This window comes from Panthera onca, chromosome B2 (genome assembly GCF_046562875.1).
Source record: "Panthera onca isolate mPanOnc1 chromosome B2, mPanOnc1 haplotype 2, whole genome shotgun sequence".
Lineage (NCBI taxonomy): Eukaryota > Metazoa > Chordata > Mammalia > Carnivora > Felidae > Panthera > Panthera onca.
The window spans coordinates 65,897,167-65,922,420 of record NC_138343.1 but is presented as its reverse complement, the minus strand read 5'-3'; the positions used below and the strand labels follow the sequence as shown (position 1 = coordinate 65,922,420).

General features: G+C 39.8%; 1 protein-coding gene across 3 annotated transcripts in view; it reads right to left on the bottom strand.

Moving 5' to 3' along the window:
• Window positions 1–855: 855 nt before the first annotated feature.
• The window catches only part of KCNQ5 (potassium voltage-gated channel subfamily Q member 5), a 514,433-nt gene continuing 490,034 nt past the window's right edge, over window positions 856–25,254 (bottom strand). For all 3 annotated transcript variants that reach the window (XM_060615936.3, XM_060615937.3, XM_060615939.3), the window contains 3 exons: window positions 8,479–8,610; window positions 6,541–6,667; window positions 856–5,239 (listed from right to left, as the gene is read on the bottom strand). In XM_060615936.3, the coding sequence (XP_060471919.2) occupies window positions 4,277–5,239; window positions 6,541–6,667; window positions 8,479–8,610 (1,222 nt within the window). In that variant the 3' untranslated portion in view covers window positions 856–4,276. The remainder of the gene's footprint in view (window positions 5,240–6,540; window positions 6,668–8,478; window positions 8,611–25,254) is intronic.

The following is a 25,254-nucleotide window of genomic DNA, read 5'->3' as shown; positions in this document are numbered from 1 at the left end:
AGCCGTGGTGGGAAGTCCCCTCACTTTGCTCTCCGGGATAACACTCCTTCTTCCTTCTTCCTCTTGTCTCAAATGCTTCTGTTAGGGCTTTGTTACCTTGTAGTCCAGAGTCCTAACATTCAGAGCTTCCTTTAAAATAATTCCGCTGGAATTAATCATGGATACTTAGTGCAAAATTCCTACGAGAATAGAAGGAATGGGCTATTTTATTTATTTATTTATTTAATATATTGTCAAATTGGTTTCCATACAACACCCAATGTTCATCCCAACAAGTGCCCTCCTCAATGCCCATCCCCCACTTTCAAGTCCTTCTTTGGTATGGTGTTGCTGGCTAGAAGCTAAAAATGGTAATTCTGGGTAGCCAGGGGCTGCAGCTTTGGGCACCTGCCTGGTCTCCCAGTGATTTCCTGTCACTTGTTTAGCAAACCCTTTTATTAGAGTTAATACAAAGCACATGTGACATGTGTCTAGTTAATACACAAGCACTACTTACCTGAATTTTGATCAATATCAAATTAATTTTTCTTATTTTTTATTTTTTAAGTAGGCTTCACACCCAGTGCCAAGCCCAACATAGGGCTTGAACTCATGATCTCAGGATCAAGACCTGAACTGAGCTAAGAGTCAGATGCTCAATCCACTGAGCCACCCAGGCGCCCCTAATTTTCTTATGATACACCCTCAAAAACATTTGCAAATCTCCCCCTCCCCAAATTACCAATGGTTTCTTCACTCACATTGCAGAAAGGGAACTTTTATATTTTAGTCCAAAATCTGTACACACCCCATTTGGCTCACTGGGCCCAGTGAGTTCAGAACCAACCGGTTAGTTCCAGATAAAAACAGTCACGCTAACTGTTTATAGACATATTTTTAATGTTTTACTTTAAAACAAATGATCCCAGTAAAAGAGAGCAAAGGAAATTACATTTCAATGATAGCTTGAGATGGGTATGATGTTCCTGATTTATTTGTTTTCAGGAACAGACGACTGTATTGTCATACTTGACTTTTAGAACTGCTCACTTAAAATGCACATAATTATATTAAGTTTCTCTTACAAAAACACAACCATGTCATTTAAGGCAAAAAATATCAGCTTCTGGGGAGATACATTAATGTTTATGACATTTTCTCAGTCTGGTTGAATGAAGTGATCCGTTAATTTAGTTGCTCAGATTTCATCCTTTCTTGTAGTTTTGCTTTGCAAATGGGCATGAGAATTAGTCACTTTGTGCCTGATTTCCTCCTATTAGACTTGTTTCACCTGCAAATTATGAACTTTCAGAATCACTGAGTCAATGGGAGGTGAGAAAGGCACCTTTGAACAGGAGATAAAGACTTAAAAACTCAATAAAGTGTCTTACTTAAAACAAAACTTGCAACCTACAGATATTAATTTAGTTGAACAAAATGCAAACATTTAGACCAGACACAGCAATATTTTTAGTCAACCTCATAGAAGGGATGTTTGCTAGTGCGTGTTAGCTTCATCAACCCTACATATTGAAGAAGGCAGACAAACTTCTGAGCATGTGACTGCTCAGTGCTCAGCTAAATTGTGCTTCAAGACACCATTTGGCATGGACCAATGGGACTTTGCTAAGTGTAAATGGGAGACCCCTCTCAACTCTGTCGAGAGTAGCACAACAGACAAAACCCTACAGTTTGCATACAGCACGACTATCTTTTAACATCCAACAGTTTTTGTGCTAGAGTAAGATAGACACAAAATGGTCATGGCTTCAATGTATAAAAGTTTTTCACATCATGGTTTATCACATTTTGCTACGATTAAGACCTCAGTGATGCATTTAGGGTTTGTTTCTGAATCTTCAGTCTTCAACAATGCTGGATGAATACTGTGTTTGAAGCCTAAAGAGGCCTAAGGAGGGGTCCCCAATACATTCAGAATTCCTGCTGCCAGTGGGGTTCGACCCAGGACAGAGTATGTCCAGGAATCAGTGCTACCTGAAAGTTGCTGCCTCCCTCCTCTTCCTCGACTGATATTTGGAGAGAGCCTGCAGAGTGCATGGCAGGTGTCTGGCTTTAGGTCAGAGGAATGGTGTGTGTGTGTGTGTGTGTGTGTGTGTGTGTGCGTGCGCGCGTGTGTGTCCAACCTCTTTGGGAGAGTGTGTCGCAACTTCAGGTTGAGGAGAGACATAGTAGGTGAAAAACTTCATTTAATAATTTACTAAAATTCTGTGCTTCAAAAATGAAAATAATTGCTTTAAAAGCTTGATAAAATCTTTTTTAACTGGAGTGTAGAATTGAGACCCTAACTTCTGTGTGTCTCCAGCAGCCAAGAAGATTCTGAATGATACACTCCAGGGGAGGATGCTAGAATCCAGGTGGGTTGAGAAGAGAAAGCTTTTAAAATTTCAGTGCTTATCAAAAGGGGCAAGGGTTTTAAAAGGTTGAGAAGCCTATTTGAGGAAGAGCAGAGAAGTCGCTTACTTGGGGATGGAGACTGGGTAAGGCCTGGTGAAGTTCAGGAGCAAAAGAGTGGCAGGGAATTGATAAGTTATTGGAGAGGAAGAGTAGGAGAGTCAGGGGTGGAGAAAGCCAGTTGGGGGAGACAGTTGGGAAGGACTGGTGGATTTCAGGGCCTCCTCCTGCCTTTGGACAGCCAGTTGCTATCCCTGCTTTGTCTTCCTGGCTGATGAAAGTTTTTTGGAGGAGCATTATCTGCCAAGGAAAAAAACTCTTCCTTTCATAAGTCCTTCTGTGGCTGGAGTTTAACTGAACTGAAGTGCTCTCTGGCTTCTCCTTGCTTTTTTTAATGCCATTACCTTGGCTGAAGTTCTGAGACAGCTAGAGAGGTTTCCAACAAGCAGTCAGCGTGGCTTGCTTTTCTGGTAAATGCATCTTTCACTTTGTTTCCCTTGGGTCCTTGCTGCTGCGGCTATATGATTAAGTGTTTTGATTTGCAGACCCAGCCAGGAGTACCTGGCTTCTAACTGTAAATGTATATACCAGAAACGGAACCAATAATTATAGATTTGGGGCAACATTCTTGGGGGAGAATAGAAAATGTTTGCTACAGTATAAAAAGTAAAGGAAGTTTAGTTATAGCCTTCCGTATGCAAAATGTATTACATAATAGCAAAAAACATTCAGGGCGTATTAAAAAATAAATACCTTGCAAAATTCTCTGTTTATATATAAGACGAAGGGATGTTTAGGTAGTTGAGATTCCCTAGTAATATTCATTTTCTAAAAAGATCAAGTTCTTCTATTTTGGTTTGTTTTTCTCCCTCTCTTTACCCTCTGAGGGTGAGGCTATTTTCATTAACTTCACCCACTTCCTGGTGTTGTGTCTGGATTCTTTTCAAGCCTTTCCCGTTTCAGTCTCACTCCAATGTCTAATTCCCCAGGATCCTGCCTGTCAATTCGGCAGGAATGGTTTCTGACACTACAGCAAGCCGGGGATGGCGCCATTGCAGAGAGATCAGCCCAGCCGCACTGGTCCTTCTACTCATCCGTATTGTATTCGCTTGTGTAGAAGTCGACCACTTATAAAGGTGATTTAGCCATCGAGGAATACCTTCCCATGAACTCACATGTATCAAATAGTCTATTTGCCCCACTGGCCCTGAATTTCATTATTTGCACACTTTCTAACTGAAGAACATTCTCGTCCTAAAGAACAACATGAAAATGATGTGCAAAATTGCTTGCCACAGCGTTAAATCACCAAAAGCACACAGATTGACATTCAAATTACATTAATAATAAAATGACTGGATAGGAATGGGTTGGTAAATATATCTTGAAATAAGCAGCCGTTTCTATTATTATTCCCAAGTTCTGCTTTCCTTGATACCTTGTTAGCAGCGGTTGATGGTAGCCATTGTGTTTACATATACATTATGGCCTAATTTTGAAAATGTATTTTGTATTTAATCACAAAGCAGAAACGCCTGAAATTTGAAGTTGTTTACTCCCATAATTTCAAAACACAGAGTCAAATCTTCTAAATGACCTAATCTTGACATTTTCACACACCCCAAAGCATTAGCAGTGTTTGGTTTCTCAGGATTTTTAACTCAAGGTACATTACTAAATGAGTGGGTTAATGTTGATGTACCTTGGAATTTCAGCCATCCCTAACATGCATTTTCATGCAATTAAAAGATAACGGGCTTATAAACTTTCTTTCGTGTTCTTCCTGATTCTTGCAATTTCAACTTTTTAGAAGGGCTTTCGAAATAGTTCATGCAATGATATGTCTGGCTAAAGGAACTGCTATGCTAGAAGGAAAATGAAGAACTTATTTCAGTTTGACATGAGGCAAGCTGAGGGCTTCTGTACTTTCTCCTGCCTTACAAATGCTCTGAGATGATCGTGACCTTCCAGTCCTTAGAGAGTCTGACGCAAAAGCAGTTTCCCTGGCAGGCTGCGGCACAGCGTCAAACGTGTCTGTCTCAGTCTCTTCAGGACCCACCTCTTCATCAGTTATAAACAATTTGGATTCCCTCCATTTGGGGTAAAAATCCTGGCTGCCTCTGGAGCCACTTGACTCACTTCCAGAAAGCTGTATATTCAGTTCCTCCGTTGACCTGATCAGGTTTTGCACTGACAGGGATTTGCCCAAGTCCTTGGGCACCACGGGGTGGACAGATAACAGAGTTTCTCCTCCCATATCAAAGCTTTTCCTTAGAGAACGGTCCTTGGTCAGATTTGACTGTGCAACCTGAACATTTTCCTTGGAGGCAACAAGGCAGGTGGTGACATCAGAAATGCTTTCCTGTAAGCCTGCGGGGTTTGGGTGCAGGGTTTCTGGCCTGGGTAGATGCTTGATGGCTGGGAGAGGAGGTGGGATCTGTAAAGTTGTTGGGGCTGCTGGCTTGGGTGCCACATTTATTTGGTTTGCAATGTTGTTGGCGGCTGCCACTGCAGAGCCATCACTTTGACTCATTGGCACCTGTGTTGCTTGACTGTGCATAGTAGGGCTAAGCGCATAGAAAGTCTGAGCGCTGAACTCATTTGGCGTCAGAATGAACTGCAGGCCTCGAGAGATGTTGGCACTAGCTGATCTGGATAAGCAGCCACTGTTCTGTGCGGAACTGGACAGGTCTTTGCTATCCACAGGGCTCTGATAGTCAGATGTCTGTTCACATTCAAAAGGTGGGATCTGGAATGAGGCCAAAGTGAGGGCAGAGGCAGAGCCTTTCCGGAGGACCTGTTGATATATGTCTAGTAGGCAGTCTAGCTTGGACTCGATGGACTGCACCTAAAAATGGGGAAAATGGTTACATATGAGTATAACCTGTCATAAGAATGGGCTTCATTTCTAGAATTAAAAAGTGCAGTCAGGGTGTTTCAATACAGTTAAATATTGAGTATAATGAACGTCAGCAGTGGTGGGGGCAAGGGATGATTTCAGAGGAGAGGTATGATTTGGCTTCTACATAATCTCTACCAAGACCCACCCCCTTAACTCTTTAAAATGGACAACTGATGTTCTCAAAAAACATATAAGCACTGTAAGAAAGCAACTTCAAGACTCCCAGCCCAATCAAGCTGCCTTTGGCTAAGCCTCCTCCAAGAAATATTCTGGGACTCTACTGCAGTCTGGTCAGGAACTTCTATAATGAAAGCAAGACCTTAAATATCAATGTAGGTGATTCCAAATTTAAAAATAAAGGTACCAGGGGGCAAAGCATAAGAGACTCTTAAATATAGAGAACAAACAGAGGGTTGCTGGAGGGGTTGTGGGAGGGGGATGGGCTAAATGGGTAAGGGGCATTAAGGAATCTACCCCTCAAGTCATTGTTGCACTATCTGCTAACTAACTTGGATGTAAATTAAAATACATAAATAAATAAAAATAAAGGGATAAAATGCTTCAGAATTAATACTTGAAATATTTTTGATTAGACTGGGGAGCAGTTTGATTTCTGGACAGTTGTCTTTTTTTAAAGTTTTTAATTTTAATTCCGGTATAGTTAAGATACAGTGTTATATTAGTTTTAAGTGAACAATGTAGTGATTCTGCAATTCCATACACTACTCAGTGCTCATCATAAGTGTACTCTTTAATCCCCATCATCTATTTCGCCCCTCCCCCTCCCCCAGCCCCCTGCGGGCCACCATAAGTAACCATCAGTTTGTTCTCTATAGTTAGTTAAGAGTCTGTTTCTTGGTTTGGACGATTATCTTTGTATGAGAAGATACAGCTTCAGGGTTAGCAACTTTCAATGTACCATGATAGTTACAATGAAGTTTTGTTCTGTTTTTTAAAGAGTGAAAAAGATAACCACCAAAACACAATGAAAAATAGATCTTTGTTATTTTACTGTTGAAAATCTATAGTTGCCTCAAGTATTAATTGATGAGATGAAATTTTTTATTCCTTATGTGGAAATCCAAGTGTTTTAGAGAACACTGTCTATGCACAAAAAATGTAATTTCATTCACTCTTTCTTGGTTTTATGTCTTTAAAATACATTAATCACTAAAATACATCTAATTGCCAACATTTTGATTAAAAATATTCTGACTTAAAAGTTAACCAATGTAGTTGAACCGTACCTGTTTTTCAACCTTGACCACACGGCCGAGCATACTGAGATCATCAGTGGTCTCATGTTCTGCTGTTATTTTCTCTCGGCTCTTTTTATCCGATGTGATTTGCCCTTTTCCAAGAATTTGGTCAACACTATCAAGGAAAGAGGAGATCTGATTATAAATGCTGAAGGTGGAGATTGCCCTAGGCCAGAATGAAGTGTTTTGAAAAGAAAAATTAAAGACGATTATCTTTAATTTATGTAAGATGAAATAAAAGTGATCTTATTCCAGTTGATGTGCTTATTTTCTTAACATGAGAATTACACACGAGATTAATTTTTTCATTACTCCGGTCGGTGATGAAGTCACTTATGGGCTATCTTCTGGAGGCAAAATTGTCCTAAACTACAAGATAACTTGTCTGTTTCCATCTCTGACCAGGCATTTCCTGAATTTGCTGAAAAAATTACAAAATCATAATTATGATTATTTCATGTTAATAGAACAGATTATTCAGTACATCTCATATGTGAGAGATAGGCAGATAAGAAAGTGATCACCTCCATCTTTTGGAATTCTAGTTGGGGAATATACACTGCATGAGCTGGAAATGTAAAGATTAGTTCTACAAATTCTGTGGCATTTCAACTTTATAAAAATGCTTGGAGCCACAGATAGTACTATTAAAGGACTTGGAAGACCATGGCCACACAGGCAGAGATTGTAACATGACTACAGAATGAATTAAAACAATTTCCAAGGAGACTTGATCAACTGAAATGGGGATTACTGTCTTCTTTTGTGTGTGTGTTAGAACTGAATTATCAGGAGTACTGACTCAACATTCCCGTTTGCTTTGTCTGCCTAGAAATACAGGCAGTGCCTCCCTTCTGTCATATCTAATCTATTATACTGCAAGCTCTGCAAGGACTAAGTCATTATTTTATTAATCTCTGAATGTCCATAGTGCCTGGCACACATTCAGGACTCAATAATTGCCTGCTGGATGAATGAATGAGTGAATGAATGAATGAACAAATTATGATTTCTATAATTGATGAACAGGCGTTTTAGTAAGGGCACATTATATCCCACTGGGCTAAGTGTGCTGTGGGATAAAAACAAATGTTTAAGACTCTCTCCTTGTGTTTTAAGAACTCTTCAAACACAAACACCAGTAATTTGTGCCTGAGAGTGAAGCAAGACTCTTAAAAAACTGAGTTGACTGAACATTCTGGCTTCAAGATAACACAAATGTGGTTGGAGGAACATATTGAACTCATTTCTTTTAATCACTCACTAAGATGCTCACCGGAGAGATAGTGTGTACCTAGCACTGTACAGGACACTAAAGAAGAGAAAGGCCAGTCTTAGTCATGAACAAGAGGAATAAACTTGCCTCCAGGAAACAACATGGGAACCAACCCCTTGTCCCAATTCTCTGGCACAGTATACCAAGATTGTGAGTGTTTCTATGCTCTGTAGTAGTTCTAAATGCTGTAGGAGGTCAGAGAAGGGAAAGGTCTGGTTTTGTGGGCCAGATAGTCGGGTCAAGTTTAATGAAGGAGAAAGACTATTCTTGAAGGATGGTTAGGATTTAGAGAATAACAAAACAACAATAGCGGCAATTATTCAAATGACATCAGCAACAACCATTAACATTTTTTGAGCATTTAGTTAATGTGTATTAATTCATTCAATCCTCATGACAACCCTATGAAGCAAGCACTAACATGAGTCCCATTTGTACAGATGAGGAAACTGAGATACTGTATACTGTCGTTGGAGGCTTCTAATGCCTGATTTACAGCCTTCAATAAAAATCTATGTTAAAAGAAAAAGTGCAGTTATCCATGAAAATGAATTAGAAATATGAGATTCAAGAGTTTTCTCTACAAAAAGTTCTTCTCAGATAGTTTTTATCCCTATTCCTTCACAACAAATCTCATTTCTATTGCTTACCGTGTTTGGAGACTTTTAATTCTACACAACATGTCTAGATGACCAGCAGAATATTGTTCAATGACATCTTTTACATCATATGGGCGTAATGTTTCCTTAAACTTCCGTTTTGCAACATGAAATTTCATAATCCTGTAAAAGCAACATATTCCATATTAATCTCCATAACTTTGCTAAAAGAAGTTACCCAAATAGCTTGCTAGTAAACATGAGAAACTCTGGGGAAAAAAAAGTCATGCATCAAATTATTTTAGGCTCCTCCAGAAATGCAACATAAAAGTCCAAGATTATAGTAGGCAATTTAAGAATATCTCATGGGATGCACACATTGAGAGTAGAAAAACACACAAAAAGAGACTTAATACTAAGTGTTATACCTTTTTAGTGTTCACTGAAACCTCAAATTAAAATCAAAGTTAAAATGCAATCCTGCCTTTCCTATGTGACCCTCGGAAGTCTAACAACACACTGCATTCCTTAAAAAATATAAAAGTTGTTAAAATGGTCTTTTGTGTACCTATATGCAATTTCAGATGCAGATGTGTCTGCAAAACTCTCTTATTCTCTCTAGAGAAATGTACCTTTGTATAGACATTTTTGAAAATTCTGTTTCATAAATTACTTTTGCAGAATGCTGCTCCATTAGGCAGCCACGTTCCCTTTGTTTCAGACATAACACACATCCACTGAGCTTGGAGATCTAAGATTTCAGAACCAGAGATCTCTTTTATTACAGTGCTTCCCCCAACATGGACCTTTGTTTTAAAACAATGTTTCATCAATAAATCCCATGATGCCATAATAGCCAAGTTGCCTAAGATAACCAGTTACTGCAATAACTTGATATTATTCCCAAAGAAATCAAAGAAGCATAACATTTTAATGAGTCTGTGCAGCCTTATTGCAGGTAAATGTTAAGCCTGCCAGTGTTTTTTCAACCATTACATGGCTCATAGACTCCCGTTATCACACTCATGGATCCCAGGCTGGGAATTAGTCAATTAGGCTCTGCAAACCAAAATTTGTTGTCCACCGGTGGAAAGTGGGAAGATTGGGAATAAATGTAGGATTTAAACAGAAAATACTCATTACCTATCCTGATAGCTCATTGCAAGGAATCCAAATTGTTTTACTGGTTAAAAAGCCCCAAACTCTTTCTTGTAATTGTATTATTAACTTCAAATTAATTGCACACTAATTATTCTGGAATCATTTATCCATAATATTCTTTCTCCCTCTCTCTACCACATTTTCTCCAACAAGCTCTTTTTTGTTCAGGGTTTTTTGATCTGTTTTTATTTGCAAAAATATGTAAGCAAAGTTATTCACAGGAAAGTAAAGGAAATATTTTTTGTTTTTATTTTTTTAATTTTATTTTTTTAAATGTTTATTTTTGAGGGAGAGAGAGACAGAGCGTGAGTGGGGGAGGGGCAGAGAGAGAGGGGGACACAGAATCCCAAGCAGGCTCCAGGCTCTGAGCTGTCAGCACAGGGCCTGAGGTGTGGCTCGAACTCACAAGCTGTGAGATCGTGACCTGAGCCGAAGACGGATGCTTAACCGGCTGGGCCATCCAGGTGGCCCAAGGAAATCTTTTTTAATTTAACCTCTTAGTATTTAGCTTTAGTTCCTTTTTTTTTTTTCCAAATTTGGTTGGGGTTCAGTCTCCTATATTAAAAAATGGAGAAAAAATAGTGAAATATGTACTCTCTGAAATTTTTGGCCGTAATTATTTTTTAAATACCTGTTTCCCCACACTAAATTGTCAGCTACATGAAAGCAGGGCTGGGTCTCCTTTGCACAATGGTCAGTGGTCAGTAAGTGTTAGCTATTGTTACTACCAGTACTTCTACTATGGCTGTGACTACTACCATTTTTCTTCAACATTGTGTTCTCAGAGCTTTGCACAGTTCCTGATACACAGTAGAAAGAAATATTTGTTGAATAAGAGAAGAAAGGAAAGAAAGAGAAAAAGAAAATATCTGTGAATCTGGCTAATATTAAGGATTAATATTAAGGATAAAACTGAAAGAAAAGCTAAGCCAAAGCCCAGACACTTCTTTACTAACTGTCAGAGTAGCTAATGGCGCCTGGGTGGGTGGGAAGAAGGGAAAAATCATTCTTACACAACCTAGGTGGTTTTTAGGTGTTGTTGTTTGTGTTTTCAATAACACTACCACTTGTTATGTGAAGTACTTTAGATGTCTTGTCTTCAAGAGCACTTAAGATATTTTTATTTCCCTGGGAATGCAAGCCGGTGCAGCCACTCTGGAAAACAGTATGGAGATTCTCAAAAAGGTAACAATAGAATTACCCTATGACCCAGCAATTGCACTACTAGGTATTTATCCAAGGGATACAGGCATGCTGTTTTGAAGGGACACAGGCACCCCAGTGTTTATAGCAGCACCATCAACAATAGCCAAAGTATGGACAGAGCCCAAATGTCCATCGATGGATGAATGGATAAAGAAGATGTGGTATATATATACAATGGAGTATTACTCAGCAATCAAAAAGAATGAAATCTTGCCATTTGCAGCTATGTGGATGGAACTGGAGGGTATCATGCTAAGTTAAATTAGTCAGTATGAGAAAGACAAATATCATATGACTTCACTCATATGAGGACTTTAAGAGACAAAACAGATGAACATAAGGGAAGGGAAACAAAAATAATATAAAAACAGGGAGGGGGGCAAAACATAAGAGACTCATAAATATGGAGAATAAACAGGGTTACTGGAGGGGTTGTGGGAGGGGGGATGGGCTAAATGGGTAAGGGGCACTGAGGAATCTACTCCTGAAATCATTGTTGCACTATATGCTAACTAATTTGGATGTAAATTTTAAAAAATAAAATAAAAAAAAAAAGATATTTTCATTTAATTTCCCTCGGTGCCTGGGTGACTCAGTTGGTTAAGCCTCTGACTCTTGACTTTGGCTCAGGTCATGATCTCACAGCTTCGTGGGTTCTAGCCCTGCATCAGGTCTTTGCTGACAGCATTGAGCCTGCTTGGGATTCTCTCTCTCTCTCTCTCTCTCTCTCTGCCCCTCTCCTGCTCACTCTCTCTTTGTCTCTCAGAAATAAATAAATAAACATTAAAAAAATAAAAAGAAAAGATATTCTTACTTCCCTTTCGTATTTAGGGAAACTGAGATTCAAAGACTTGTCCCTACACAAGCAATCAGTATGAGGCAAAGCCAGGATCCCACCCAGATCTGTCTGTTCTCACCTTCATATCACCTCCTGGTTTCCCATGGCATAAATTCTGGAGATGTTGACAAGGTTGGCTGGGATCTTTGGCAATTTTTCTTGGCTATAGTGGTAGAAACCACCCTACACGCAGAGGGACAAGCTTTGGCATGAGTTAGTGTATTCCCACTGACTGTAGCTCAGGCATTTGTGGCCTGTGGCATGGCTGCCCAGCGGTGGACCCACATGCCTCCAAACTGAATGATCTGTTTTGTCCTAATGGGGGCCTGCCCTTGTTTTTTGTAGGGAGTTGTGTGAATTCTCTATGGTAATTTGTCTCAGAGTTGAATGTTGCTTTTCTCTTTACCTTTCACAAATATTTTAACAGAAGAACAATTTGAAAGCATTCAACAGACAGTGTTACACTCTAGCCCTTAGTCATATTTTAAGCAGATCATAGATCATTTTATTTACATAATTTACCATTTATAAGCTAGCCAGATTAAAAGAAAATTCATTGTTAATAATTTTGATCAATATTTATAATTTGGATTTGTACTATTTGCACATTTCCGTGGTATAAATACTCCTACCATACTTCATTTCAAGCTATCAATGTGACATCACTTGAATAAGAAATTGGGAAGAGATGTGCAATATTATATCATTAATCGTATTTACACCATAGAGACACAATAGATGTGTATAACTCAAGAACAGAGAGAGTAATATGTTGTAAAATGATTAGGAAGTGAGTGTTGAATATGTATTGCTTTTGTTTTTAATATAATTTATTTTATTGTGAGTTTATACAATTTACTTTTTCATAATGACTGTATTTAACAACCAGCAAAATTCCTAAAAATGTGACAATCAGCTCCTGAAAGTCAGTACAGGCTGGCTCCAGTCCATCCCTGCATATATCCCTCCTTTTCAAATAATTGAAATAATATTATTAATCCAATTTTTAATTCCTAAACATGAAACTAGGCAAATCTGTAAGTAAAGCATTGGAGGGAAAGCAATTCCCCCAAAGAATGATACAATGTGTAGCCTATTAAGAACTTTAACATTGACTCAGCTTTGCATAATCATCATGTGGCCCTACTGAAACACTACAGGACAATCAGTCTCCCGTCTAGGACTGCTAAGCATTTACTAGGGCATCAGTGAGTGTGACAAAACCATTTTACCTATTAAGGATTAGGTTTTCTATTATAGAAACAAATAGATTTTCTTTTAACAATTTTAATTAATTAATTAATTAATTAATTAATTTTTATTTTAGAGAGAGAGAGACCACATGTGCAAGGGAGAGGGCCAGAGGGGGAGAGAGAGAGAATCACAAGCAGGCTCTACATTCAGCATGGAGCTTGACATGGGGCTCCATGTGGGGCTCCATCTGGGGCTTGATCCCATGAGCCTGGGACCATAACCTGAGCCTAAATCAAGAGTCAGATGCTCCACCAAGTCACACAGGTGCCCCTATTTTATTTTATTTTTTAAGTAATCTATACACCCAACATGGGGCTCAAACCCACAACCCTGAGATCAAGAGTCACATGTTCCACTGATTGAGCCAGCACCCCTGGACAACAAATAGATTTTCTTAACCGTCTTTGTTGTAGGTTGAAAATGAAAACATTGAAGAGGTCTAAGGTGAGATATGAAAATTCAAAATCGGGCAATATGTTTTATAAATGTGGAGGGAATGTTTAATAACATACATATTTTGGAAACCAGTAATTTATATGAAGGATGATGGCATTCATTTTGCCTTTGTTAAGGACAGACCAAGTATGTACTAATAGCTCCCAAAGCTGTCCCCTCCTTTTGATTTGCAATACTGTAACCTTGAAAGAATAAATCTTTCAAAGTGAAAGTAAGAACATCTTTTCCCCTTCCTAAGATCCTTCATTGGTTTTCATGGCCTGTCAAGTAAACATCAAATTCCTTAGTATATCATAATAATGCTGTTTATGGACTGGCCTTTCTCGACTTCTCTCACCCCATCCCCTTCCACTCTGCCTTTGGAACTTGAGGTTCCAGCAACGACAACAACAAAAACTTGCAGGGCCACAAAACACCATTCAATCAATTATAAACTTCAATTGTTCGTATATGCTATTTCCTCTTCCTGAAATCCTATGATATCTTCAAAAAAATTTAAAAAATATTTATTTATTTTTGAGACAGCATGAGCAAGAGAGAGGCAGAGAGAGAGGGGACAGAGGATCTGAAGTGGGCTCTATGCTGACAGCACTGAGTCTGATGTGGGGCTTGAACTCATGAAACATGAGATCATGACCTGAGCTGAAGTCAGATGCTTAACTGACTGAGCCACCCAGGCGCCCCATGTGGTATCTTTAAGACTCAGCTCTAAAGTCAATTTTCTTATGGAAATTTCTGTGATTCTTCCAAAGTAGTTAGTCACTTGCATATCAACCTCTATTTTAGTACTTAGCACACTGCACTGTAATTATTTGCTTATACATTTGCCTCCTTCCCCAGACTGTATAACGTTCTTGAATGAAGGGTTATTTCCTCTCCCCTTGATAATCCAACATTTGGATTAATGATCATGAGAGGTTTGTTTGTCTAGAAGCTCTACCAAGGAGACTGGGTGGGCCACCCAAGAGAGAAGAGGGTAATGGATGGGGACCTCACACCTTCTCTCTCCACATGATCATCTCTATTCATTCCTCTTTAAGAAGCCTGCACTCCAGTCCTCCTGGAGTTTTTGTCACCAAAGTGCTCATTTCTCAGGATTCTGTCTTTGTACTCTACCTAAAATGCTAACTGTCCTGGACTCAGCCCAAGCATTGACTTCTCTAGGAAGTCTTTCTTGATCACCTCTATAGGGAAAGATGGTCTTTTTTTGTGCCCTCAAATGCATTGTCCTGTAGCTAAATCTGAGGCACTGTATCTCACCCACTGGACTTTATCAATGTTAGGGCTATGGTTTTTACCCTAATGTCTTGCACAGTCCCTGGCAAGTATCAGAGGTTCAACAAAAGCCTGCTGAAGAAATGAATGGGGATCAGCTACTCTAGTTGCTCAAAGTTGTTTACATTGTTTTGTGGCAAGGCAGGCTCTTGTAGAGGTCTTCTTGAAAGAATGCCTTAGAATTAAATTGGAGTTCTTCAGACATATTTCAGGGAGCACAAATCCAGAATTACTCAAAGTGTAGACAAGGGGCAGAAATTTTTTTCTATAAAGGGCCAGATAGTAAGTATTTTATGCTTTATGGGTTGTATGGTTTCTATTGAAACCATTCATCTTGCATTGTGGCATGAGAGCAACTACAGACAATACATAAGCAAGTTAAGTGTAGATGTGTTCTAATAAAACTTTATTGACAAAAAACAAACATTGGGTTGGATTTTGGCTCCCCACTGTAGTTTGCTGCCCCATGGTTTAGATAAGAGAGATGCGGGGAGCAGGAGCAATGAGGAAATGGCTTCAGGCCAGGAATAAACAAAAGCCCGTGCACTGGCCTGGGGAAAAGATGCAGAAGACCTCGGTGGTACCCTACATGCATATAAAGAAGTTTAAAATGTTCTATATATTGCTTGGTAGAAAGGAATGTTTAATCAGGTCATTCTAGAGTAAAATTAGGACTGTTAAGAAACATTTCACAATTAAGATAATAATGCCAAGCAGTAGTTTAAATTATAACCCTATGAGAAGGGTATTATTGTCATCTCCACTTGTAGATAAGGAAACTGAGGCATAGAGAGGTTAATAACTTGCCTGAAGTTAGATAGTAAATGTGGAATTGGGATTTGAATGAGTTTGGTTCCAGTGCTGAACTGTTAATCACAATGTTGTACTATTGTCTTAATATTAAGATTTTATATTTTGACACAAAATAACAGCAACAACAAAGATCCTTTCATATGATACAGCTCTTTTCACTCACATGTGCCTGGCATGTAGGTTCTCAAAGCTGCTAAGTGAATGGACTGTTCTTACTGGGCTTGTTGGAAGGTCTTTTGGAGGACCAAAAAAAAAAAAGACTGAGGAGTAAGTTACACTCTCACTGGCTTCTTTTTTTCATGAGGGTAAATTGCACCACTGGAGCTAATGCAGCAGCAAAGAGCAAAAGCCCTTGAAGTTGGTTTCCTTTGATGCTGTCGGGAACTGAGAAGCTGGCTAGGAGTCTGAGAAAAGGAAACCTCTTGCACAAAGCTGACATGCCCTGTAGTACCACTAGAGGGGGAAAAAGATTCATCACAAACTTCATAAACTGGCACCTCCTGTTGAAACTGAAGGAAGTCTGCTCACACAATTTTCTGAGCACGAAGAAATAACTAAAGCAAAGTTAAACTCTGGGTAGAATATATCTATATATACACACAAACACATGTGCACTTATAAGGAAATGTAGGTGCATTTGTTGCCATGAGTTATAAAATCTTGCAAAAGTCTTGTTCCAGTCCTCTAAATCAGGGTAACAACATTGCATATAAATATGCAGAGATAAGAACGATTACAAAGACAAGCGGCAGTGACTGCGGCCGCCACGGAACAGATGGAAGGGCCCGGCCGGCAGCCAAGGCGCGGGCAGGGCGGAGAGGGCTCAGCCGACTGTGAACCGGAGAGGCAGTTTGATTGACTGTAAGGACAGCCGTACTTCCCAAGCTTGGCTGCTCACTGGAACCGGCCGCGAGCTGTAAAAAACGCCCATGCCTGGGTCCCACCTCCGTTGTAATTGATCCAGGGTGTGGTTCAGAGATTTTGTAAAACTCTTCAGGGGATTCTAACGTGCAGCTCAGGTTCAGAGTCTCTGAAATGGAGGTGGGAAGAGGGAGATGGCAGAAAGATTTCCTTGCTCCCTGCCCCCACGCAAAGAAGTGATGGTGGGTGTTGCTAGGTCTTCTTTGTTACACCTGTCATACCCATAAGGCAGAGGGTCAGTGTGCTTTGGCGTCAGGCCTCCAATCAGAACCTGAATGTTTCCTGACCCTCTCCCTGCGTGAGGCCTGAAGTCTCATACAAGGAATAGTTAAGAAATTCCATTTGTTTTTCGGAAGGGAAAGGGAGTGCCGGGCGACGACTGATTGATTTTCTTTAAGTAAGTGTTCGTGGAGCGCCTACCACTGCGTGCTGGGGTGTGTGCTAGGTGCCGGAGGAGCACTGCCTCTGCTGGAAAGGAGCTGGCAGAGGTGAAGGAGGCTCCAGTGATTATCTGTCTCCAGTTTCTTCTCTCTCCAGTCCTGGTGGAGGCAGCAGCCTCTGTGGCCGGGAGCTCTGACAGGATCCAAGAGCCTCATTTGTTCAGAGCCAGAAGCTCTTTACATGAGCTCAGTGTGGCCGCTTCCCTGAGCGATGCCACAAGCGTGTCTGATGCGTGGGATTTAAGAATTCACTCATGGATTCTATCACTCACCTATCAGACATTTATTGAGTGCCCACCACATGCCAGGGTCTGTGCTGGATGCCAGGCACACAGTGATGAAGAAAATAAATCCTGCTGCTTGAGCACTTCGTGTCTGGTAGGGCAGACTGTGTGTGAGAGCAAGGTGGTGGGAGGTTCAGGCCAGCAGGAGTGCTAACTCAGATTAGTATTAGTGATAGGAAGCAATTTCAGGACGTGACAGTCCCTTACCCTTTGTACCTCCACCTCTGGGGATTATATTACCAAATTTTTATTTTCTTTAAAAAAATTGTTTTAATGTTTATTTTTGAGAGAGAGAGAGAGAGAGAGAGAGAGAGACAGAGACAGAGAGGAAGGGGCAGAGAGAGAGGGAGACACAGAATCCAAAGCAGGCTCCAGTCTCCAAGGTCTGAGCTGTCGGCACAGAGCCTGATGGAGGGAGGACTCGAACCCACGAACAGTGAGATCATGACCTGAGCTGAAGTCAGACACTTACCCGACTGAGCCACCCAGGCACCCTATATTACCGAATTTGTCCAGGCTGCACAAATGGCCCCTTATGTTTCCAGATCTTATATTTTTGGCATAGATGTGTGTTTCTCCTGCTGACCCCTTTTCTTACCTGATGTTGACCAGTTGGATTGACTTACTGTACTGATATGCATTCCATATCCCTCTCTTTCCCAGTTTGGATGATTCTACCCCATGACTTCTGACTCTTCACAAGAAATACAGCATCCATCTGCCTTAAAAGTAAGAGTCCTTGGACTCATTCTTGAAGTGATACAGGGCCTTCTAATTACTGAAACTTCCCCACAGCAACCTCTTTTGCCTTTCAGAGATTGGTCAGGGGATGATGTTGATCATGGAGCAAGTTTGCCACGATAACTAAGTTTGTGGAACCTGAAATTTTGGGTCACTTATTAAAGGCATATGTGTTACCTGTTTGGATGATTTATTAATGTTCCTTCTTTGTTAATACATAAACATGATTTAATAATGCAGATTTACATTTGTGTACACATTAGACTCTGAAAACCTTTCAACATTAGTTATAGAATTATATATCCCAAACTCCTTTACCCTTCTTTCATCTTAGATCAGGCTACTAGCCAGGGAAAGAGCCTCAGGAGTTCCTGGATGGACTGACCAGCACTTCTACACAGTCTATCAGATGTCCTCACTGCAGGGGCAGTCAGGTACCCCATGTGGCTGACTTAGGGATCAGCCACAGGACCAGTTCTGTGGCCACACTGCTGCCACACTGGATGTAGAGTTGTTTTTCTAATGCTTGTTATTATTATGCTTTATATTCAGGATTTGGTAGACTCTCCTACACATTTTTTTTTTTTTTTAAAGGGGTTAAGAATAGTAGAACTCAAGCAAGAACTTCTAGATTCACACAAGTCTGCAAATGGTTAACTCTCCTCTTAGGATTTTGTGAGCACTGATCCAGTAACTAAATTTGGGAATTTTGTTTTCCCAGGAGTATAAAATTCTGCATAAACTTTAAAATATGAAGTGAATAAGTAAATAAATAAAGTACCCATACATGTTGATTGCTCTTGAATATTTTTAGTCATAGCAATGAATGGGAGTTTCAGTTTAAATTATAACCAAATAAAAGGTTAGAAATTAGAGGCTGTAAAGTAAGTGTGTCTTCAGTGAAAACACTAGTTTAATGCAGCCTCAGAGCGAAATGTGGCCACAGGCAATTATCTTTAAAACAGAAACAAACAAAAAGAATATTCCAGGGAATATATTAGCTGATTTTAAAAATACGTGCTAAATGATCCCTAAAATGTTCTTCTAACAGCGTCCTTTACTGTAACATGCCAGAGACTTGGCTGACAAGAATGTCTTAACAGTGACTTGCAAACAAAGACTCATCACCTCTGCTAAAATAGCAGAGATGCTATCAGCAAAATTAAGAACTGGTGATGATTAAACAGCTTGTAGATTTAACAAAAACCCACAACGGCAAACATGTGCTCTTCTTCTCTATTTGTGGAGTGTTCTTGTCTGAAGGATGGAGTGAGATTTAAGAAGGATTCAAAGATGAGAATGCATTTTAGGGGATGGTCAAGAGAATGGTTCTGAGCTGCCTTTCAAAATTGGAAGAATGCAAGGGCAAGAAAACTGGAAAACCTTGTCACCCAACCCAGGGTTCCAGAGAGGCCTGATTTGCATAATCACTTGAGAGACTCTGACAAATCATCATGGGTCTTCTCTTTGCTGATCAGATCTGAGCAATTTTAGAAGAGTTGATGAGTCTTTGCTAGTTGCAAAGAAATTCTTGACATTTTATCTAGGTTCTTATTAGAATGAAAGATTCTGATATATAATTCTAAAAAATGTTTTGCTTACAGTCTGGCTTCCAACCCTTTTGCCACTATTGAATTTTTTTCCCCAAAGTCACTGATGACCTCCTGGTTGCCACTTCCAAATGACTTTCTCACACTTTATCATCTTGACCTCTTAGCAGCACTGAACACAGTGGACCTGGCCTCCTGCCCCTAGGCACTGTCTGCTAGCCCTTCCTCCGCCACCCCCCCCCCCCCCCCCCACCAGTTTCCCTCAGTCTGGCTTCCTCATTAGTCTTCACCTGAGCCTTCTTCCTTTTGCAGCTCCCTGCAGGTTTGTGAGCCTTAACTTCTGTGGTGACCGTCTTCTGTCTTTACTCCCATACTCTCCTTGGGATGACACTTCTGCAAAACATCTATGTCTGTGCTGATGACTACGAAGTTTGCTCCCATTCCAGATTTTTCTCTGGGACTTCAGATCCAGGGCTTCATCTGCCTGAGGGGCCCCGCCGTAACTGTGCAAACTCAACAGTTGCAACAACGCACCATCTTCCCACAAGCCAGCCTCTGTGTGACTAGCCCCCCGGATGTACCATCCTGATTCCTCCTGCTCTTTCACTCTGTCTTCTTCAACCAGTAAATCTCCAATCCTGTCATTGTCTCCTGTCCAAAGAGCTCTGGAATCCATCCTTCACGACTGGCTGGCTCGGGCTCCCAGCAGATCCAGGTATTGTAACAACAATGGTCCCCTCTTTCCAATCTGTTCCTTGCACTGTGGTTAGTCATTGTTCTAAGTATTAGAATAAAACACCAGTCTGACAAATTTACGTCTGTACTTAGCCTCCATGCCTTCCTGCTTGTTATAACACTTCCTGTTCCTCCCTTGAGTCTGACCTCTCCTCCCTATGTTCTCTACCCCCTACCAGCACATATACTTTCTTTTTTTTTTTTTCAATATATGAAATTTATTGTCAAATTGGTTTCCATACAACACCCAGTGCTCATCCCAAAAGGTGCCCTCCTCAATACCCATCCCCCACCCTCCCCTCCCTCCCACCCCCCATCAACCCTCAGTTTGTTCTCAGTTTTTAACAGTCTCTTATGCTTTGGTTCTCTCCCATTCTAACCTGTTTTTTTTTTTTTCCTTCCCCTCCCCCATGGGTTTCTGTTAAGTTTCTCAAGATCCACATAAGAGTGAAACCATATGGTATCTGTCTTTCTCTGTATGGCTTATTTCACTTAGCATCACACTCTCCAGTTCCACCCACGTTGCTACAAAAGGCCATATTTCATTCTTTCTCACTGCCACGTAGTATTCCATTGTGTATATAAACCACAATTTCTTTATCCATTCATCAGTTGATGGACATTTAGGCTCTTTCCACAATTTGGCTATTGTTGAGAGCAGCACATATACTTTCTAATGCCATCTTCAGATCTGGTTCTCGGCAACTGCAGTTCCCTCTGCTAAACTCACACCCTTTTCAATAGCCTGGCTGGTACCTACCAAGTCACCAGATCTCTGCTAGAAAACCCCTTCTTCCAGAAAGACTTCCCGAATGCCATCTCGCACATAAGTGCCAACATTCTTTGTGCCCAAATATCCTGGACTTCTATTATTGTAGCAATATGTTGCTCTGCATCATAATTGACTCTGTACTTTTCTGTCAGCCCTTCAAAACTCTAAGCAGGAATCCATTTTTCTTGTTAATGTCTATCCTGGTGTCTGGTGCAAAGTAGAAGCTCTACCATTTTTTTTTTTTTTTTTTTTTTTTTTAGAGTGTAGGGTCCTTTGGGAGGAACTAAAGAGTTTATAGTCAGGCCTCTGTGAGGGCAGGGGAGGAAAAGGAGAAATAATTTCTCCCTTTCACAGTCCTTTTCTTGGGAGGGTGCCTGGGAAGGCAGCAAGCTCATCCAGAGGAGGAAGGGGGAGAAATCTACCTGGAACATTGCCTCATGGTTGCGTGGAAAAAATGCCCTTTCAGCCCTGAGTGGCGTTACTCTGAGTGATTCCTCAGCATAGGTGGTGAGGACATACCTGCAAGGGGTAACAGCAAGTGCTTCCTGGGGAAGGAGGTGCAGGCAGGCAAGGCTACAAACATTTGGAAGTTGGGAGCATCCCTCAGAAGAGAGAAAGAAGTGCTCCTCTCCCATGATATACATGGGAGTCGGTCTGGCCTGAGTGGAGGATGGGCAGAGTAGGCAGCATGCTGGGAAGACAGTAAGGAGCCCAGACACTTGTAGGTTAAAATAGCTCTTACGTAGTGCTTCCATGTGCCCAGCACGGTTCTGAGTGCTCTGCAAATGTCAATCCTCACCACAACCCTACAAGGTCAATACTATTACCATCCTCACTTCACCAACAAGGAAACGAGGCACGGAGAGCTGACATGAGTTGCCCAAGCTCACACAGACGCTGTCATTTCTTGGATCACTTCTCCTGAGCAGTTCTCAGGAGGGTGGGGGCTGGGGATAGAATTAGCTAATGGCACCAGAGTAAAGTTGGCTCCAGCTTCAACTAAAGAATTCTTTGAGTTTTCCTCCCAAACTTTATTCATTTGGTTTTCTAGAAGGCTGGTTTGACCTTCAGAAACAATAGGGTGCGTACAAGTCAAACATAGCAGGTGTGGTGATTATGTTAAGAGAAGTCAAGAACAGGATATAACCAACAGCTTCTTGGTCATTTCTGTTCAGAATACCGAGTAATGTCCATTGGGTTGTTTAGATTATCTTTACAAGAAGAATAGGTTGTATGGTATTCTGATTCATTCCTTGACAACTGACCAAAATAGTTGTGTAAGACAAGCTGACAAGAGAACAGTTGTTGTTGAAGATCTCACTGAGAATGGGCTTGATCTTAGCTATAGTAATTCTATGAAAAAAATGCAGGTAAGAAGCAAGTGAGCTTTGTATTGCATCATTTTAACAGAGCTCATTTGCAGATTGCTTAATAAATCATCTACACAGCACTTCTGTGTTGCCTAGGTGTGCAAATCTATGAATTTATCTAGCCAGTTCAGTATAGGAAAACAAATACAAACATTTCTCTTGTATTTTTAAAAATTATTATTCTGAGAACTAAAATAATAAAAAGACAAGAAATAACAAGTGTTGGTGAGAATGTGGACAGAAGGGAAACCTTATGCATTGTTGGTGGGAATGTAAATTGGTGCAGCCACAGTGGAAGACGGTATGGATGTCCTCAAAAAATTAAAAATTGAAATACCATAAGATGAATGGATAAACAGTATGTGCTATATATATAATGGAATATTATGTATCCATAAAAGGGATGATATCTTGCTATTTGTGACAATATAAATGAACCTAGATGGTATAGTGCTAAGTGAAATAAATCAGACCGAGAAAGACAGATACTCTATGATTTCACTCCTATATGGAATCTAAAAAACAAAACAAATGAATAAACAAATAAAAAGCAGAATCAGACCTACAAACACAGAGAATAAATTGATGATTTCCAGAGGTAAGTGGGGTGGGAGGTTGGGCAAAAAGAGTGAAGGGGAGTAGGAGATACAGGCTTCCAATTATGGAATGAATAAGTCACATGATTAAAGGGCACAGTACAGGGAATATGGTCAATAATAGTGTATAGCGTTGTATGGTGACAGGTGGTAGCTACAGTTGGGGTGAGCAAAGCATATAGAGAAGGTGAATCACTATACTGTACCCTAAAAATAATGTAGCATTGTGTTCAACTCAAATTAAAAAATTATTATAAAAGTTACTATTCTAGAACGCTTTTATAAATAGACTTGTATTGGATATAACTTTAAAAACTTATTTATTATGTATTATTTATTTATATTTATTATTTTGAATTAATGGGCATATATTAATTTTTGTGTGAAATATTACACAAGATTCTCAGATAGTATTTACACAATGCCGAGTACAAGCTTGAAAGGTAATAGTCAACCTCTTCAGATATTCTCAAATATCCAGATGTTTGATATTGCGAGGGAACATATCTAGGTAATTTGTGGGTTTACTTTTAATCGGAATTTTTTGGTATTGTGCCTGAGAAAATATTTTTTAAACAGTGATAGGAAAACTGATATCTTGCCATGTGTTATGGCTGAACTGTGTACCCCCAAATTTCATATGTTAAATCCCTAGCCCCTAGTACCTGTATTATTGTGACTGTATTTGAAGACAGGACTTTAATAACAGAAGTGATTAAGTTAAAATGAGACCATGAGGGTAGGGCCTAATCCACCCTGACTGGGGCTAGTATAAGAGGAGGAGATTTGGACTCAGGTATGTGGGAACACAGAGGAAAGACCATGTGAAGACACAGTGAGAAGGTGCTATCTGCCTGCAAGCCAGAGAGGCCTCAGAGGAAACAACCCTGCTGACATCTTGATCTTGCATTTCCAGCCTCCAGAACTGTGAGAAAATACATTTCTGTTGTTTAAGCCACCCAGTCCGTGGTATTTTGTTGTGGTGGCCCTAGCAGATGAATGTACCATGATATAATGAAAAGTGAGTGTGTAGAAAGTTCAAGAGTTTATCAGTTTGCCTGCCAATCTGCTTATTTCCCTGCCAATGTCAACTTTCTATTTAGAAACTAATTTCTATGAGTGAATGAAAAGAGACTTAGCATTATTTGAATTAAATAATTAACAAGATAAAAAAAAATCATTAACAGGATACAGAACTTTTGTTAAAAGTAAGTATAATCTTCCCTCCCATTATGGGTTTAAAACACATCTCTGGCAACTTTGTGCATTCCCACTAAATAATATTTTGAGAATAATCTGTGATAATCCTGGAGGGATTACACAAAACTAAGTATTGTTCTGACTTTTAAGATGTATTTTGGAAATGTCTAAGAACAGCCATTGTTTATTACTATAAAAAGTGATGTCATTCATTGAAAAAAAGTCTCCAAGTGCATTTGGAGAATGTAATCCAGACAAGTTAAGACAGTGGCTTTAGTCATCTCAGAGAATCTTTACTCTCAAAAATAACTACAAATTAGAAAATGGCAGATGCTCAATAAATATTAATAACCCAAACAAGAACTCCTATTTTGCTCTTTGTGGGTGCAGTAGCATTGCTTTCCATGTTGTCATCCTTGCAGTGGAATACATATTTTCTGTTATACATCTAAATTTTAATTTGGCTCTTAGGAAAAACTATTATTATTGTAAGAGCAACTGGAGGACAAAAGGTATATTCAACTACTCATAGTAAATAATCAAACAATCGAGAAATAACAAGGAAAATGCCAAAACAAAGTTGCTGTTTTAGAGATGAATAATAGATGGTTTACAATTGCAATCAGCAACATACATATAAAACAGCACTTTAGGTGAGCTGTAAGAAATGGGTATGTTCTGGCCAAAGACATTCCAGTCAACTGCTGTTCAGCTTATTTATTTAGCTGAATTCAAGAAAAGGACACTTTTGCATAAGATTTAGGGATTTATACCAACAGACTCCTTTTCAGAACCGCTGATTATATGGATTGGTCTTTTAATCATGTATTTTAAGAAAGTAAGTATTACTGTAAGTCAAATATTTCCAATTAAGTTATTAGCTCTTGGGTGTAGCTATTATGTTTTTAGAGAATCCGTGAATTTTAAGGGGAACTTGGAAATGAGTTTGTAAAAACCCAGTAAGCAGAATCTGGATATGGGAGAGAAAAACATCCCCCTTGAGTGTCACAAAGTAGCAAGCAGAAAGCTTCAGAAATTCACAAAAAGGAGATACATGCAAATAATAAAGTCCTGTTAAAAATAAGAACCAAGAAAGGATTCTGAAAAGCAAGGGAATTCTGCAAAGGACTTCACAAAAATCAGGCAAGTTTCAAGAGGATGGTACAAAAGTAAGTCTTAAGCTGCCACTAAAGTGCTTAGCTCGCGGAATAAACC